At 36.2% G+C, this 17,795-nt stretch overlaps 1 protein-coding gene across 14 annotated transcripts in view; it reads right to left on the bottom strand.

Moving 5' to 3' along the window:
* PPFIA2 (PTPRF interacting protein alpha 2) overlaps positions 1–17,795 on the bottom strand; it is a 472,789-nt gene that overhangs the window by 34,743 nt on the left and 420,251 nt on the right. For all 14 annotated transcript variants that reach the window (XM_070409641.1, XM_070409642.1, XM_070409646.1 and 11 more), the window contains 2 exons: positions 8,074–8,155; positions 2,692–2,892 (listed from right to left, as the gene is read on the bottom strand). In XM_070409641.1, the coding sequence (XP_070265742.1) occupies positions 2,692–2,892; positions 8,074–8,155 (283 nt within the window). The remainder of the gene's footprint in view (positions 1–2,691; positions 2,893–8,073; positions 8,156–17,795) is intronic.

The following is a 17,795-nucleotide window of genomic DNA, read 5'->3' as shown; positions in this document are numbered from 1 at the left end:
TCTCCTGCCTCCTCAGCAGCACTAAGGATGTCTGATTGAAGCTTAGGTCTGCTCCCCGCTGGCAAATGGACATCCCCCGAGGGCTGCCGGACTGTCAGAGGGATGTCTGATTGACATCTTAGGCTCAATCCCCCAGGGAGCAGGCCTAAGCCAGCAAGTGGTCATCCCCCGAGGGGTCCCAGACTGCGAGAGGGCACAAGCCGGGCTGAGGAAACCCCCCCCCCCCCCCGAGTGCACACATTTTTGTGCACTGGGCCTCTAGTAATAATATAAATTCCCTATACTCAAATATTGCTTTGTCAATAACCACAGCTTATGCAAAAACATAACTACATAGATATCCACTAAGGTATTGTAAACACAATAAAAGTTTTTAAATAAGCAGAATATCCCCTATTAGAGATTTGGTTAAATAAATTATGGTATTTCCATGAAGGAGGTATGTAGCAATTAAAATTCATATTAGAGTTGCATATTTATTAATTGAGGAAAATGTTTATGCTATATTACTAAATTTTAAACAAGAAGTACAAAATAATTCATCTTTATCAAAACGTAAAGAAAACAGACTGGAAAAGTCTTTGTCCAAAAGTTAAGAGTGACAAAAATATTTAAAAATTAATTAACAATATATGCCTAGTCCTTCAAATGCTAATTCCTCTTCAGAGTCTATTCAAGCAGAAGTGCTTTCTCCTTTCATGGAATCCCAGAACATTTTGCTTCAATCTCACATTTAGGAATTAAAATACTAGTATATCATCTCTTACTACACCTACTTGTAACCATAGTTGCCCTCTCTGAAGTCAGGGCCATACACATTTCAGTTCCTCTGTAATGGTGGGTAGGGTGACTTGTGAAGCATCATTTTTAAGAAGGATACTTATTGATTATCCACAACTTGCCAGGCACGGAGTTAAGGCTTGAGGACTATGGATAATATGATAATATTACTGCTTGGCCTAGCGTGGGATGAATCAAGGAGAGAAAATTATAAAATGGTTTTTCTAAGTGCCCAGATGGAAACTCAGGAAGGGAACCAGAGCCAGGCATGGAAGCTAGTGGAAGCTTTGTAGAAAAAGGACATTCAGGAATCATTAGATAAGGGGTGAGTTGGAGAAGGATGGTAATCCTGGAGTGGTAAGATGTTCCAGGCAGAAGAAAGATCAATTACAAAAGCTGATAATCAACCAAAAACATAAAAGCTTAGGAAACTGAAAGAAGTTCTGTGTCTTTGGGACCTGACTTGAGGAAACAAAGCTTTTGGATGAACTGAGGCTAGATTATGAAGTCTCATATGCTCTTTTCACACTTGATTGTTCTTTGAACAACTGAGCACCCACTCACCTTTAATAGTTTTACATTCCTTTAGTTTGCTTAGGTCCTTTTAGAGAAATAGTGCTTAATTATTCTATTTTCCATTAAGAAATGAATCAGGATGCAAAGTATATTCCATTTTCCGTCTTGAAGCTGGAGCTCCAATTTTTAGTAATTTTGTATGCAGTTGCTCTTGGGAGGAGAGGGCTGATATAAACCAGTTGTGATGCTTCTTTCTCAGTTAGAAATTGTTGAGGAAACTCTTAGATTTACTTATAATTCGGTTTACAATAACTTTAATGGCCTGCTCAGTTTTTGTTTTGAATTATTTTGTAACTGGAGTAATACTTCAGCTATAGTATACAACATTTATATATAGTTGAAAATATGTTATACATAAGTTTTTAAAATTATATATTTTCCACATGTAACTTAAGAGGAAGTTAAAATGGAATTATGAAAGAAAGACAGAAAGGTTTTTAAATTTTATGTATTTCCGGCATTAGAATCTAGTACACTGGGAAGGAATATAAAGGCAGATACAGAAAAAATGAAGCAAATTCTCTAAAACCATTTAAGACCAAATATAAAAACTGCATTAATGTAATATCTCTTTACTATCTTTTATCGACCACTGAAATTTACTTCCTTCTTTCATAATATATTATTCTGTATAAGAAATGGGGCCAGAGAAGTCCAGTTAACATCAGAAACCACATCCTTTATCAGCAAAAGATATAATTCAAGACTAGACAAAGGCAGAATGAATATCATTTGGAAGTTTTTCTTAGTATTTAAATTTGTCAGCTGGTGTGCATATTTTTAGACATTTTTTCTTTCTTAATTTTAGGATATGGTAAAATTATGAGAAGAATAGGAATTTATAAATGAGAAGCTAACAGAGTTTGAAGGGAGGTATCCCACTTGGTATTTATAAAACATCAAATAGTTTTGTACTTTCATAAATATTAAAATTGCATCAGAAGCCATGCATTATGCATTGCATCTTCAGAAAGCACTAACGCCAACAAATAATCACCTGAAATGTTGAATTACATTAAAAAAGGGGACATCCTGAAAATGAGTTTGCTTGGGGTCTAGTTGCTTGGGAGTAAAAAAGAAAAAAAAATACACGTTAGTCTAGAGACTAGTTCAAAAGTCTATCTTGGTTGCAGCCTTCAAATCTGATAGCAATCACAGCTCCGCAGTTGAAAAGCTATTGGAAGGAGCAGCAAGATTAATGAAGAGCAAGCTAACTCTCTTCAGAATAATTCATGCTGACATGGAAATGTGTGCTGCCACCATTCTGCTCTGTGGACTCAGAGATGCTGCTATTCATCCAGCCCTGCGGGAGGGGAGGAGCACAAATTGACTCACAGTTCGGGATGTTGGAGGAGCTGAAGGACTCGTTAGGGAAACCATCTCCTGGATTGCTAGTCGGAGCTTTAAGCGATGCAGGGGGTTGCTGATTCCAATTTCTCTCTGGATCTCAGTGTCTGACAAAGCAGACATGATGGCACCGCTCTTCACATTGGCTCGGCAGGCTGCCACATACCAGGCAGGCATTCCCAACCAGAGCTGTTGGATAGAAAAAATACATAACAGATTACAGTAATAATTAATACGTTAGTTGCCGGAAGCCGGTCCATCCTTGCTGCTTGACACAGTCGCTGCAGGAAAGAAACATCTGCACAGCATATGTTTCAATGGACCTGGCATATATAGCATACTGTTCTTAATATGTTTGCTCCCTTTAGCGCCATGTGTTTTAACCAAGGTCACCTCTCCGAGAAAGGTTGTTTCCCCAGGTGGGGATCTTTCCCTGAGGTTAGGGAGGGGACACAACCCCTTAATTAAGTGCCAGGCGGGTAGTTAAGCTACATAATCTTTACTCCCTGGAATGGAGATAAGAAACGCCCTAACCTTTGTAATAGAAATTGACAGGATTAAAATCGGCTGGTATAAATACGGATGTAACAAGACAATAAACATCAGAACCTCATCAGTTCCTAACCAGAGCTCCGACCAGAACTTTGGCTGGAAATCCTGGCTATAGGTCCTGACTAGGCTGCTGATCAACTGAAGGCTGTCTTCGTGTCATTCCTTCTTCGTCGACTCCGTCCACACCTTTGGGGACCCCTGGACCCGCTGGGATTGGACCCCAGCAGTTAGTGTCTCATATGTGCCAGGCACTGTTCTAAGTACTTTACATGCATGAACCCTCTTGTTTCTACCATCCAATGAGATAGATGCTATTATGTTCCCCAGAAGAGACAGATGAACGGGGGCATTAAGTAATTTATTTTAAAAATTCAGGTAGATAGTGATGGAGATAAATATTTGAAATTGACGCCGAAACCGGTTTGGCTCAGTGGATAGAGCGTCGGCCTGCGGACTGAAAGGTCCCAGGTTCGATTCCGGTCAAGGGCATGTACCTTGGTTGCGGGCACATCCCCAGTAGGAGATGTGCAGGAGGCAGCTGATCGATGTTTCTCTCTCATCGATGTTTCTAACTCTCTATCTCTCTCCGTTCCTCTCTGTAAAAAATCAATAAAATATATTTAAAAAAAAAAAAAATATATTTGAAATTGAGTTTCCGGGGTCTGCAATGTAACAACTAATTTTTATTATCTGGGATAAAGTTAATAGTTGTGCAACACAAAATCCCCCCGCCCCCCCTTGAGTTAGAACAAGAACAGCTACAAGCTGCATTTGGTAAAGGCTCAATCAATGTTTGTTGAATGAGTGACTTCAATTTATAATTCACCTTTGGGATTTTGAGTGCTAGAAATTCTGGCACAGAAAGTGCCAGCTACCACCTCCAGCCCCATAATTTGATCAAAGCCTGCAGTGTAGCTAAGCCACATTTATCACACATCAACCTACAGCATGTAACGCTTGTGTGAACTTAATTAGATGTTCTATATGAATATACTTATGGGGAATGAAATGTGCTGATAAAAGACACTAAATTTATAAACATCTGGAAACCTCTAGCTAAAGAGAGTAACAACATGAATAATGAATTAGAAATTAGGGATTTCAATTTTTCAAGTTTGCTGTAATGTTCTTGAGAGACATTTGAGTCAGTAGTGCACTGAGCACAGCACAGTGTCTGACACTCATCTTAAGCACTGGATGGATGCCAATTCACAGGCATGTCGTGGCATCTGAATTATATATACTTAAAAAATGAATGTTCCCTCCACTTTCCCCCATCATGAGTTATGGGTAAGAAGCCATACTTTTACTTAGCTCTGAGTAAGAAGCAGAGCGCATGCAAATGAGCAGTTTAAACCTTGTTTTTTCAATAGCCAAAATACTAAGTTTAGAGGGCTGTTTATTTGTTGATGGGAACAGATAGAGCAAAAGGAGAGTATGAGAGTGAGAGAAGTGAGAAGTAAGAGGAAGATGAAAAATGATAAATCAGCAAAATGCAATGCCAAGAATCAAAAGGCCTGGACTCTAATTCCTTCCCTGTCATCAGTGAGTCATGTGACCCTCTAAACCTCTGCCTTATTTTTCTCATTTGTAAAGTGAAGGGATTCAGCCTCATTACTCTAAGGCATTGTGTTGGGCAGCTTCTAAGATGGATTCCAAAGAGCTCCTCTTTCTAATATTCCTGCCCTTGCATAATCTTGTTCTTTTGAGTTCTTAAGGAACAGACTATGATAAAAGTGAAGGGATGGTGCTTTCCAGATTAGATTACAAAAAGACCAAGGCTTCATTCCTGCTAGCCCTCTCCACCTCTTTCCTCTCAGAGCTCTTGTTCTGCTGGAAGCCAGCTTCCATGTTATGAGAAGCCCCATGAAGATGCCCACATGGCAAAGAACAGATGTTTCTGGACAACGGCTAGCAAGACACTGCATCATGACTGTGAAAACAGGAGTCAGCTTGAAAGTGTATTCTCCCCAAGTCAAGCCTTGAGAACACTGCCATGCTGGCAGTGAGAAACTGAAGAGAGGTTGTAGCTAAGCCATGTCCAGATTCCTGGCCCACAGAAGTCATGAGGAAAAATAAATGCTCACTCTGGAGATAAGTTGTTACGTGGTAATAGGTAACTAATATAGATATCCTTTATTTTAAAAAAGTCTGCCACATTGAAAGGCTACTTGTCTCTATAAGGGAAACAAAAAGCCAAGTCTTTGAGTCAATGTGAATTAGGCTGTAATTGAAATAAAGAAAGGAGAGAGGGGATCTAGTATAGTGCTTGACTGAATCTTTTATATACTCTTAACCAGCAGGTTAGGTCAAGGAATTGACCTTACCTAGACAGATATGATTAGATATGACTGAAGATGGTACTTGGCCTCTTAGTTTATAAACACAGGTTGTTCAAAATAACTAAACATCTCCATATACCTTTGCTGGACCCTAGTTATTTTCCACTTCCTCTCTTTTAAGTAAGATATTTGGATTTCAAAACCCCTGCCAAAACAAAACAAAACAAAACAAAACAAAACAAACAAAGAACAAACAAACCCAAAACAACTTGCGGAAATGTTTGGATTTATCCAAGTGCTTGCCAATACACTGTCATCAATGTCATCCATGATTAGACTTTTGAAAGTTTTGGGGGTGGATAAATGGTGTATGAAGCACTAGGCTTACTTCTCTGCATCATTCTCAGCAGCTGTATGCACAGGAGGTGCTAATGGAGGTGAGAGTTAGGAGCTCTCATTCATTGTTCACCCTGCTCATTTATCTTACTTATTCCATTTTAGAACCGGAGTCACTTTAAGAAGCACATTATGAGCAATTTTTGTATGCTCAGATGTTTAATTAGCACAAACTTTATTGCTTGTCCTTTCCTAACCCTTTAAAGTCAGTAAATCTGTTTATTTTATTTTATTTTATTAAAAGGATTGTTTTCTTCACTTGCCAAAATAGCAGCTAGCTCTCTGTCAAAGTATAGCTTACTTTATTGGAATGAAGCTGATCAAAGAAGGGCTATCAAATTTGAGGGGTGCTTCCTTAAGCATTTTGTTTTATAAATTATTTCTAAAACATAGAAATTTTAAAGACCTGTTTGGATGAAGCAGCTCTGATTACCAAAATGCTAAAAAAACAAAAACAAAAACAAAAACCTGATAGGAGAGAGTAAAAGAAAGCAAGACAGAGCTTCTTTCTTCCAGGCCAAAAAAAAAAAAAAATGTTTTCATATCTATCTATACAAGACCATTTTTAAAACTCATATGGGTTTTAATTTTTTCTCATTGATCAACTCTTCTGCTCTGGGTATGATATGCTAATGAATGTGGGTAACTTTATAATCCCAAACCACTGGAAACAATGAGTTCTAATTGCCTCTGGCAGGCAGGAAAAGACTGTGTTCTTCTTTGCCTTAACATTGGCATATCCCAGAAGCCCAGAAGGGTCAGTGAACACTCCTGATAAGTAGCATGAGGGACCCCTTGTGGTCAAGTATGTATTTCCAGAATTGTCCTACTCGGCTCCTGATGCCCTCCACCCTGCTCGGGTATTACTGAATTTTCCCAGCCCCCTGCGTTGTGCGGGGAATGCTGAATGTAGTTCTTGTTTCATCATAACATTCAATTTAGACACAGAAGGGAAAAAGAGGATACATCTTCCTCTTTATTCCAAGTGGTTAAATCTAGCTGGTCCCTAGATGTTAGAGAACTAGGCTCAGGAATTATAACATAAGCAAAGGAACAGTTCTCTGCAGTTAGGAGGCAGTGGTATCTTTTGGGAGAATGCAAGAAATGGCTCTTCTCTGTATCCTGCTGATGAGAAAGGACCCTAGACTGATGGGCTGGGACTGATGTTTTCTGCAACAACAAAAGTGTGGTTCAAAAACTGATTATTCTCAGACAGGATTAACTGAGAATTCGAAAGTATAGCCTGAGTTCATGAACATACAGCCATGGACATAGTGTGATGATGGGTGTATTACTTAATCTCAGTTTGGACAGTGGCTGTATTACCTCTTCTAGGATTTTCCTACATATCTCTGCCTTGATATGCTGCTTCTCATTATGCCTACTGCGCCAATTTGGAGGGTAGGGGTTGGGTCTGATTGGAGTCTAAGTAAAGAGGCTTCTGTAGTCTTGCTGCTGTTAGACAAATGATAAAAGATGCCTCTGGCTATAGATAATTAGATATAATACTAGATCTAGTATTTGGATAACTCTAGATCTAGAATCTTAACCTCAGAAATAGAAAGTAAAAGTACAAAGGTGTGTGATAAAGGATTACTCATGTTTTCTGGGATTGGGAGGCTTGTTAAAAGCCTCAGCTCAGGTGAATGGTTAAGCTATAATATGCTTCACTGATTTCCTCTGCCCCTTTTGCTGTTTTACAATCTTCAATTTGTTTATTACTCAAGTATTTGTAAAAGATGTTTTTTTTGTATTTTGCTGTCATGACAATAGTACCAGTTTGGCTGGTTGGTTTATAAGTTTACATACAAATAAATAAAACGTCTATTTTACCATTTAAAAAAACCCACACAAAAACTGATTATTCTCTTACTCCAGACATAAAGAGGGTGGGATTTAGAGAAACTCCCTTTTATCCACTGGGTATGTCCTTCAGCCACTAGCACAAGAAAGCAATATAGTTACATTGCAATGTTCACAGGTTCCTAGAAAAAGCAATATTTCCTTTCTGAGATATTACAGTCTATTGGAAAGCTACTTCAAAACCTGCCTTTACCCATCTCTCTAAAACAACAACAACAACAAAAACTACCAAATTAGTAGTGATTGAATCAAGAGCCTTCTGGTTGAATTCTCTTACCTCTAGCCATGCAACCACTGTGGGCCCATCCCACTGGGCAAAAGGTAATCCCTTCCTTCGAGCTTCCTCTAGAAGTTCATGCCTGAAGTATATAACAGAGATTAGTCAGGTAAAATGGCAAAAGATGGCTGTGATTATTTTAAATTACATTATTTTTAAATAAATCAAATAATCCTTTATAAACTTTTTATGAGATAATATAGAATAACAGAATTCCTCCTTCCTTTGAGTAATACATGCAAATCACTCATTGATTTTATTAGAAATTAAACAGTGACATCTAAAAATAATTTTCCCCTAACATTTACTCACTAAAATTCAACCATTAAATGTTAATGGACTAAGAAGCTGAATTATATTATCAGCAAATATTCCCTTAAAAAGAAAATTGCCCACATAAGCATATTCAAGTATGCATTATGGTGTCTAAATGTGGTTTCTTCCATCTGCCTTGCTCACCAATATTACTCCTGCCTTGCAGGAGATAAATTTGGTCATTTTAGCCGCATTCAAAAGATGTGCTTAGTTTTAGAACTCTCTCTCTGGTCCAGGTGGCTATCTTAGCAGTTAGTTCTTTGATTAGACTACAAAGTTAGTTCTCATTTGAAGAGAACGCTAAAGTAAATAGACTTCTATCACAACAAAGAATGTAAGGTCTGAAATTCAATAATACACTCAATTCCATTTATAACCACTTCTGTTTTTAATGAAAGTGAAACACTTCAATAACAACAAATGTTTGTTTCTGACAATAAAAAGTTGTAAAGAGCCTTGACAAGTGCATCTATAATCACTGTCCCTACTACTCAGCCTTTAGAATTGACGTCCATTTACAAAACCAATTTGAGTTTGCTCATTAGTGACATAGCAAGTTTGTTTTCTTGTTAATATACCTGGCCAGGACTATATTAAAAATGTATTCTCTGTTCCTTAGTATGCTTTGATCTTACACATAAATAATCGAAACATATATAATAATTGGTTTTTTGAATGTGTATATTTTGTGCTTAGGAATCCATAATTAATATCACATATCAACTCCAAAATAAAGTATTTAATTATTTTCTGTCAATCAATTAATTGCTTATTACAGTGGACTATAATATGTTAAAATACATAATCAAAAATGACTTCCAACAGGAGAGCTTTTTGTGTTTGCAAAGGATGCTACCAAGAAGTATGCATTGTGAAAAATAAGCAAGAAGACAAAACACATATTGAAGTCATAGCGGCTGAAGAGACACATAAATCAACTGTTGTTTCAATTGACGGGATAGCAAGAAAAGCATGGGTCCGTTCTGCAAGCAAGCTGTTCAGCACCTGGCAAAGGCAACAGCGACACGGACGCCCTGCATCCCCCAAACTACAAAGGGCTTCCTCACCTGGCTTGCTCTGCCATCACCCATTCCCTCAGGCTTCCTCATGCCATCCCTTCATTGAAAACCAGATTCAAATAGCCTAGTCTCACTGTGACTGACATATTGATAGAAATGGGTTGAAGTGGGTCAAACAACCAACCATCAGGTACTTATTGAACATCTGAGGAAATAGACATGGACCCAGTTTTCCAGGAGATCCCTGGTTAGATAAAAAAAGTAAACAAACAAAACTGTCTGAAAACAGAATGAAATATACAAATAGGTGTGAAATATCAGAAATGCATATTCTGAGTGTGAGGATTTCATAAAGGGGGCGAATAGCATGGGAAACAATTGGTGAAGCCTTTGTGGCAACTAAGCTTTGAAAGGCAGGCAGAAAGGAGATGGGGACCGTGTTCCAGGCAGGATAAGCCATAAGGGCGGAGAGGCAGAGGCAGGACTGAGCGTGGAATACGTGCAAGAAAATTTAGAGAAGACCTCCTTCAGAGCAGACCTCTACAGAGGTGAAAAGCATTAGTAAGAGTTATAATTTACATACATTATGGAAAGGAACAGTTTCACTTATGTGACAGGTGAGTGGCATTAAAGTGGAAGTAACAAGCATACATTTACAATAGTCCTTTCTACATTCAATAAAAGGAAAAAAAATCACACCAAAAAATAGGCACTCAACACTTAGGAAGCATATAACATTTTCACATGTGAATTATATGAGTTGTCCAAAAGCCATTTTTAAAAGTTAGAAAACTTTAATTGTGAAAGTTCTGTCTAGTTTCCTAATAAAATTGCACCACACAAGGTAGAGTGAGATCCTGTTAAAACTTAAGTCAGATGATGTAATCTCTGCTCATAAATTTTCAATTACTTCCTGTATCACTGAGAATAAAAGCCATAGAGGCTCATAGAACCTACCCTACTCTCTTCATCTCTTTGGCTCAACTTCCATGTCACCTGATGACACTGGTGTCCTTGCTGTTACCTGAAAACAGCCCAGGCCTCTTTCTGCCTCAGGACCTTTGCACCTGCTATTTCCTCTGTCTGAAATTCTTGTCTTCTCCATCTCCACATGGCTTACTTCCCTACCTATTTTAAATCTTCACTGAAATGTCACCTGCTCTCTGAATGTCTCTTACCCTCCCTCCCATAACACCCACCAGGCACTCCTTATCCCTATTCCTTGCTTTATTATTTTTATTTTCTAAAATAAAGTGTCATTTATTCCTCTCTGTCATCTCCCAATAGAAAATAAGTTGAAAGAGGAGCGAGGTTTTATATATTCTGTTCAGAGGTAAATTTGAAGCATCTAAAACAAGGTCAGGCACAAAAGAGGTGCTCAGTAAATAATTGTGAATGTTGAATATGTAGACCAGACCTTCCATTCAGGTACTTTTGTTTCAGTAAACTGCATCCCATAATGTATTTTTGTAGTCCAATTTTTTGAGCCACTGTCAGAATAGTATCCATTCCAGATGATTCCAAAAGTTTGACTTGGTTTGGGATTCGTGATGAAAATCTGGTTAAGAGTCAATCCAGTGTGCTTAATAATTATTTCTAAACAGATATTTTACCATACTATTTTTTGAAAAATCATTGGACAATATGGCCCTTCAAAATTTTTTTGTTTTGTTTGTTGTGCTTAAATCATATGCTCTCATGACTTTAGTAAGAGGATGCACTTCAGTTTCTCTTTTAACATCTGTATGCTGAAAATGTATATCTCAACATAATTATTCCAAACAGAAATATATTATAAATCTCAATCAGTTGCTTCAGAATATTGATTAGCTAAATATACATATTTAGCTCCATAAAATGAAGAGTTTCAAATTCAACATTAACATGTTTGACTTGATTTGTAAAGCACAGCACATTGATTTTGTGTGTGTACAATTGTGTTTGTATATTGCATTATGGTGCATTTTTACATGCAGTGCATATAAAATTCCATTACATATTTAAGCAGTGCTTGATTTAGAGTCTAAGAACACATTCTAGGTTGTTCAGACTGAAGTGATTTGATTAAATTAAAACCAAAGTTCATTCATATTGAAACCTTTTTTCTTCAAGTTGCTTTGAAATGGAGAGCATAGTCACTGACAAGAAATTGAATTTATGTGTGAATTTGAGTTGGGATTTACATAATTTCTTTCTTTACTTTATTTTAAATTTAATGAAAACCATTAAAAATACACACACACACACACACAGACACACACACACAAATGTGATGGTACAATATAATTACTCATGCTGTTACTGAAAACTAGAGGGGCTTGCATTACCTTCCATTAAACATTTTCACTTTTGCAAGATACTGTGGTCTGTTCTCCCAATTGGGGACTTACTGGAGGAACATTGGTAAATTTTCAGGTTATTTGCATACCATTTAGACTGGATTACTTTAGTACTTCATTTAATTTAAGCCCTCCTTAACTCCAATTTGAAGTTTTCAGTTTCCATACTTCTGTTGTTATTCATATTTTCTTACGCTGTTGTGAGAATTATGAAGTTGAGAGTAATATTGGTGAGTACAGAGCACATGCCTAGGTCACCTTAGTCACTCAGGGGAATGCAGGAAATAAGTGGGAAAGCTGGGGCTTAAGTTCTTGTCTGATGACTCCTAATTCAATGTTCTTTCCACCCCAAAATTTTGCACAACACTGTTCTATCTTCTCCTGACAGTTTAGCCACCTACGCTTCCTTTTAGCAACTGTACTAAGGAAATTATTTTGATATCCAAAATGTTGAAGTTCCAGGAGCATGTGCGAGACAAGAAACTGCATTTTAAAATTAAGGCAATTATATTGGTTCCTTAAAGCCCATAAATGACAACACCTTATACATTCATTATTTTTTAAATTTCATTCAAAAGAGATACAGAAATAAAGTTTTATTTCTTGGGATTATTTTCCTCATGAAACTTAAAAATCATTAAAACATGGAAGACCAATGTTAAGTGATGACATGAAAATAATGCTTTGAAATCCATTGTCAAGGTATTTATTACTTTGAAAATATAAGTTTGTACAACTTGCATTTGGCCAGCATAGCTAAACAGTACTCTAACCATAGCTTGCCTTGTATTTTTAAGAATACCTATTAGAGTTTCCATTAGTATCATGAATTTTCTAACTGGAGTAAATATTGCATTGTTAAATAAGTAGTAGTAATAACTATAACTTGAAATTATAGAAGAAAATAAAACAAATATAAGCCATGCTAGTGAACTAAGTAATATTATAAAGCACATGACCTTATATTGGTATCAAAAATATCCATGTAGCCAATTACTAAAACTCTCCACAGCTTCCTGGATAATTGCATCTCATAGTAGCTATATCATTTACTCCTCCCCCAACTTTTGGCTTTGAATTTAAGAGCAATACATCTCCCCACCTAAAGTGTGATAAATAGTCCTCCAGGTTACCAAAGCAAAGTTTACACTAATGTAAATATTTTATAAAATTATGCATAATTTGTTTTACTTTGAAACTTGATTTGTTTTAAGAATAACTAGCATACTCTAATTTAATTCAAAAGGTAAAATTTGAAACTGTAATCTGGATAGTATAAATGTTTAAAGCCTTAAACATCAACCCATATACAGGAAACAATGGAAAGAACACAAAATGAAAGGGTTCAACCAAAAATAAGATTGATTTTGGAACCTGAGTGTAAAGGTGCTACTAGGGGAGATCTAACATTTTCCCTCTTCATGTAAGTGCAGTGGTAGCAATTGACAACACTTCTCTCCTGACTACAATTCAATGCACATAGAGCACTGGGAAACACACAGGTAGAGTTGGTCATGCAGCACAGTGGAAAATACCCAAACAGCCTGCAACTATTACTTAGGTCTCACTGAATGCCACACTAATCGCAGAGAATGGCTTGAGAACTAGGGGAGATGATGTCTGGATATCTGTTGACAACATGTCTCAAAGAAGCAAAACACAATTGCCTGGAAGGCCAACATAATTAATTCAAATATGAACATTTCTCTGAACCAATGATTCCTTTGATGCTATAGAAATAAATACACTTCCCAATTTTTGTTTTTGGTCAGAGGCAGTGCAGCTTGTGTTACAACTGAAAAGAGAAACACTAAAGATAAAACAAAAAGAGGATGATGCTGAAAATAAACATGTTCACCAGCCATGGTGATTCAACTTACCCAGATGTGCTTTTCATGAGATGGAGAAGGATGGATGGAAAAGAAAAGCACACAAATGTTAATGCATACATTTCAATTCAAAGAAAGCCGTGGAATAAAATAAGAGCATTATTTCAGATGTGTGAAAGCTCAAATATGAGAAAGATATGGTGTCTTATTGTTATTTCACCACGACACACATACTCACTGCGTCCAAAAGCATGACCAGCCTGAAGGGAGTTCTAAGAGTTGACCAGTAAGTCTGTCTCTTGAAAATGAGCCACTCTGAAACATGCGTGACCACATTTCCCCAGCCTCTGGTATACCCCGGGAGGAAATCAGCACCCATCAAAGGACATTCTTTGCCTCAGTGCACTTCTGGGTAATTTTACAAGTAGAAGCAAATAACTCACTGCATGGTTTATACAGCCGTGAAAGCCCACTGTTAGAGCTCAAGAAGCACAGCAGACTTCTGGAGAGGCAGCAACTTGAAGAAAGAACTGGTTTGAACCAGAAGGTCTGTATTCTAGTTCTCACACATGATTAGGTCAAAATTACTAGCAGGTTCTGATCTTGAATTTCCTCAATTTGGGGTAAAAATACATTTGTGCATTCCAGGTCCATAATTTTATTGTTCTAACAATTGCTATAATAATTAGTATTTTTTATTTTTGTATATAGATATGTGCCAGTAATCAGAACATGAGAAAGTATAAAATAATTATATTATTCTCGCTTGCCACCCTACTTCTTCCTTTATCTGAACTGGCAGAATAAGTGTTGAGTTTGTGCCAATTGAATCTCTTTCAATAGAAACATTTATTTGAGTAGATCTTTATAAATATTGCTATGCGGAAAAATAATGAATGAGATTGGCTCACCAATATTATCAGAAATCATCACAAAAACAACATTGATTTAAATGTAATCTTTGAAGGGGCCCACCTGTTCCCTGGATATAGTAGAGGCACTGGGAAAATATGGAATTTAAATAATTCAACAAAAAGCCATGGAAATATTATTTTAAATTTTCTAGACAAGCATACTAGACTAAATCTCAGAAAAATAAAACTTTTACTACAACTCATAAAATATATTCAATGTAACAAAATATGAAGCAGGAGTTCCTATCTCAGAAATAAGGCAAATCAGATTTTCTTGCTTATTGCATAATCATTATAAAGAAAAAACTTGTTGTGGCAATGGAACACCCTGCACGTGCCTCCTCTAAACGCATTCATTCAGAGAAACCATGTATTACTTTATTAAATGGGCATCACAAGAAAGGTATATTCTTTGTCCTTAGTACCAGAATAGCTGGGGCAAGCCCTTTAAATTTTCAAAGAAACAAAAATAATTGTCCAAACAAGTTGGCACCACAATGTCCTAAGCAAGTTAAGTCATACTTTTTACATCGTACATACAACAAAGAAAATTAAAACCAAAAAGAGATATCTTCTAAGTGATTTTCCTGTCAACATGACTGTGAACTTTTTCATGAGCTTTGAAAACAAGGCAATTTCTGAGCTTTACACAAAAATTGGCCCCAAAATTTGGGCCAGTTATTACCAATGGACAAAATTATCTTCCATAGCCTACCAGTTACCTAGAAATTGCTCTCCATTAAAACAAGCAGGTTAAATCTGCACAAAGTAGAATATTAATATTCCTCACATCTTCATTTATCATTTTTGAAAATAGAAAATTTGCACCAATAAAAAATATCTTAAATATAAAACATGATAAATGATGAAAACAAATGATAAACACAAATAAAAAAGTATTGCTTTAAGTTCTACTATATTTCTTATCAATTTGTGTAAGTTATCTGTTTTCTTGTACTTTTTATAAACTTTCATCTCCTCCATAGTCAATTATTTTAAGAGTCACTTTGAACAGGTATCTCACTTTAGAATATTAAGTATTTCAGCTAATGACTTTCTAAAATATATCTTCTGCAAAAAACAGAAAGCTATAGTCATAAGTAACTCAGATATTTTTGTGGTAATAAATTTGTATCAAAGATATATATGCAAAGATAAAGTGTTTAATTTCTACTATAAAAATTAATACATTCTTTTCTACAAGCAGTTATTTGCAGTTACATATAACCTCATTATTTTTTTCCTCTTCACTCTAGATTATGATAAAAGCAAGAGAGATTCTGTCAAGAATAAATGTTCTTTAGTTAAAGACCACTGTAAATAATAGGCAAATAAATTTTAATTGACATAGAAAAGAGACAGTTAAGTTACCATCTAATGAATAAGTTCTAATTCAATTATTGGCATAATGTTTTCCTTGGGAACATCAGCACAACAAGAAGACATTAGCAGCTAACACATGTCTTATATTTCAGAACAGGCACCTTAAACGTCAGTTGTCTTACGTTCTCTTTCTAGATCACCTATTAAATGAATAGGATTTCACCTGTTTATAAACAAGTCAACTGTGGATGTAAAATAATTCATATTTCACATGAAATAATTCACAAAGTGAATTCACAAAGAGCTTTATATGTGGAATATAATTGCCTCTCGCTTTTGAAGGTTCAAGTTGATAACTCAGAAATATTTTTAAATCAGTTATTAGCACCAGGTTGAGGAGTGAATGAGTAATAAGTGGAGTGTAAAAGTAGAATGAAGAAAGGATTTTTTTAATGGCGTAAACTTGAGAATGTTTGAATGGTGATGGCCATACACAGAAGAGAACAGAATTTGAAGATCTAAGAGGAAGTAGTAATAGGCTCAACATAACTGAGAAAATGGGAAGGGATGACCTTAAGTAAGAGGACAGAAGCCTAGTTTCCTGTAATAATAAAACACAACAAAACAGGATTAGGGCAAGTGTTAGTGTGCATTAGACAGTAGTAAGTCAGAGAACTCAGTTGTTTTCTTTATTCTCACTTTCTAAGGTAGAATGCGAGCTCATTTGCACAAGATGCAGGTTTACGCAAAGTGGAGGGCTCTAACAGGAGTTGCAGAGAGTAGAACTGGTGAGAGGAACATATCAAGATTACTGGGCAGTACTGAAATCCTAAATGAAGCTGGTGCAAGTTTCCTTGCTGTAATTTTCTCCAGAAGCACAAAGGTGCCCAAATATAGACATGGAGAATGACAATTCAATGGTGGCTGTGTTTATGACACATGGATATGAGAAAAGGAAAGAGAAGTAAAAATTTTAGGAATATTTGGTTGTGTTGAAATTATGGACATGGAATCTAAGCTGAAAAGGGAAAGAGGAGAGGACAGAAAAGGGCCAGCGCAGCGTGCAGGAACAGAAGTTTATAAAGATGCAGTGGGAAGAAGTCCATAAAGCATGTTGAAAGGAGAAGACTCCAGTCCCAGAGGAATGATATACCTAAATCAGAACTTTGTAACAGAATGACTCGGGATGATGACAAGACTCAGTATATGACCATGGGGAGTTGGAGTAGAGAATAATATTGAAAGTGATGAAGCCCTGAAACTTAAAGGCCAGGCTGTGACGAAGTGAGTTCTGTGGATATAAGAGCACCCCAGGCTAATGGCAGGAGTGGCTTTATATAGAAAGTCAGATGATAGGATACAGATAAAAATAGATAGCCAAGCACATTTCTTCCCATCCTTGTATATGAAAGCAAATGTTTCAGAAGTTTTAAGTATGGTTCATCAGGACACTACTTTAGAAATAACGTTTCTTTCAAGTTAATGCTGACTTCAAATAGCTTTTAGAAATATTTTTAAAAGAGGTTAAGAATCTTTATTCTTCTAAGAATCGTGTTATTCATTTGCCTAGCAAACTTAACCCAAATGAATCATTTTATAATGTACAATTAGAAGGAAGCACATTTAATGGTATGTTTATATGTATGTGTGCATAAAATATACATATATACACATACATATATATTTTTGAAAGAAATGTATTTTGGTAAAGACTTTTTAAATAAAACCCTGGCAATAGGACATGAAGGCTCACTACCCTTCTTAGAAATGTGGAGACAAGGAAAAGAAATTTGCTTCGTGACTGGCTAATTTTAAATAAATATATGAAAAATACAATACAGAGCTAATGCAACATCCTATATTTGTAGAAACAAATATGGAGAATTCTTTCTAGATTAAGATGTCAGCATTTAATTAAATGTACCTTAATTAGTGGCAGTTTTTCTTTTTAGAAATGGAATTAAATCATCCTTGTTATTAGAC

This window comes from Myotis yumanensis, unplaced genomic scaffold, assembly GCF_028538775.1.
Source record: "Myotis yumanensis isolate MYYU_CA2020_CCGP unplaced genomic scaffold, mMyoYum1.0.hap1 SCAF_3, whole genome shotgun sequence".
NCBI lineage: Eukaryota > Metazoa > Chordata > Mammalia > Chiroptera > Vespertilionidae > Myotis > Myotis yumanensis.
The sequence above is the reverse complement of the archived record's forward strand: the minus strand, read 5'-3'. Positions and strand labels throughout refer to the sequence as shown.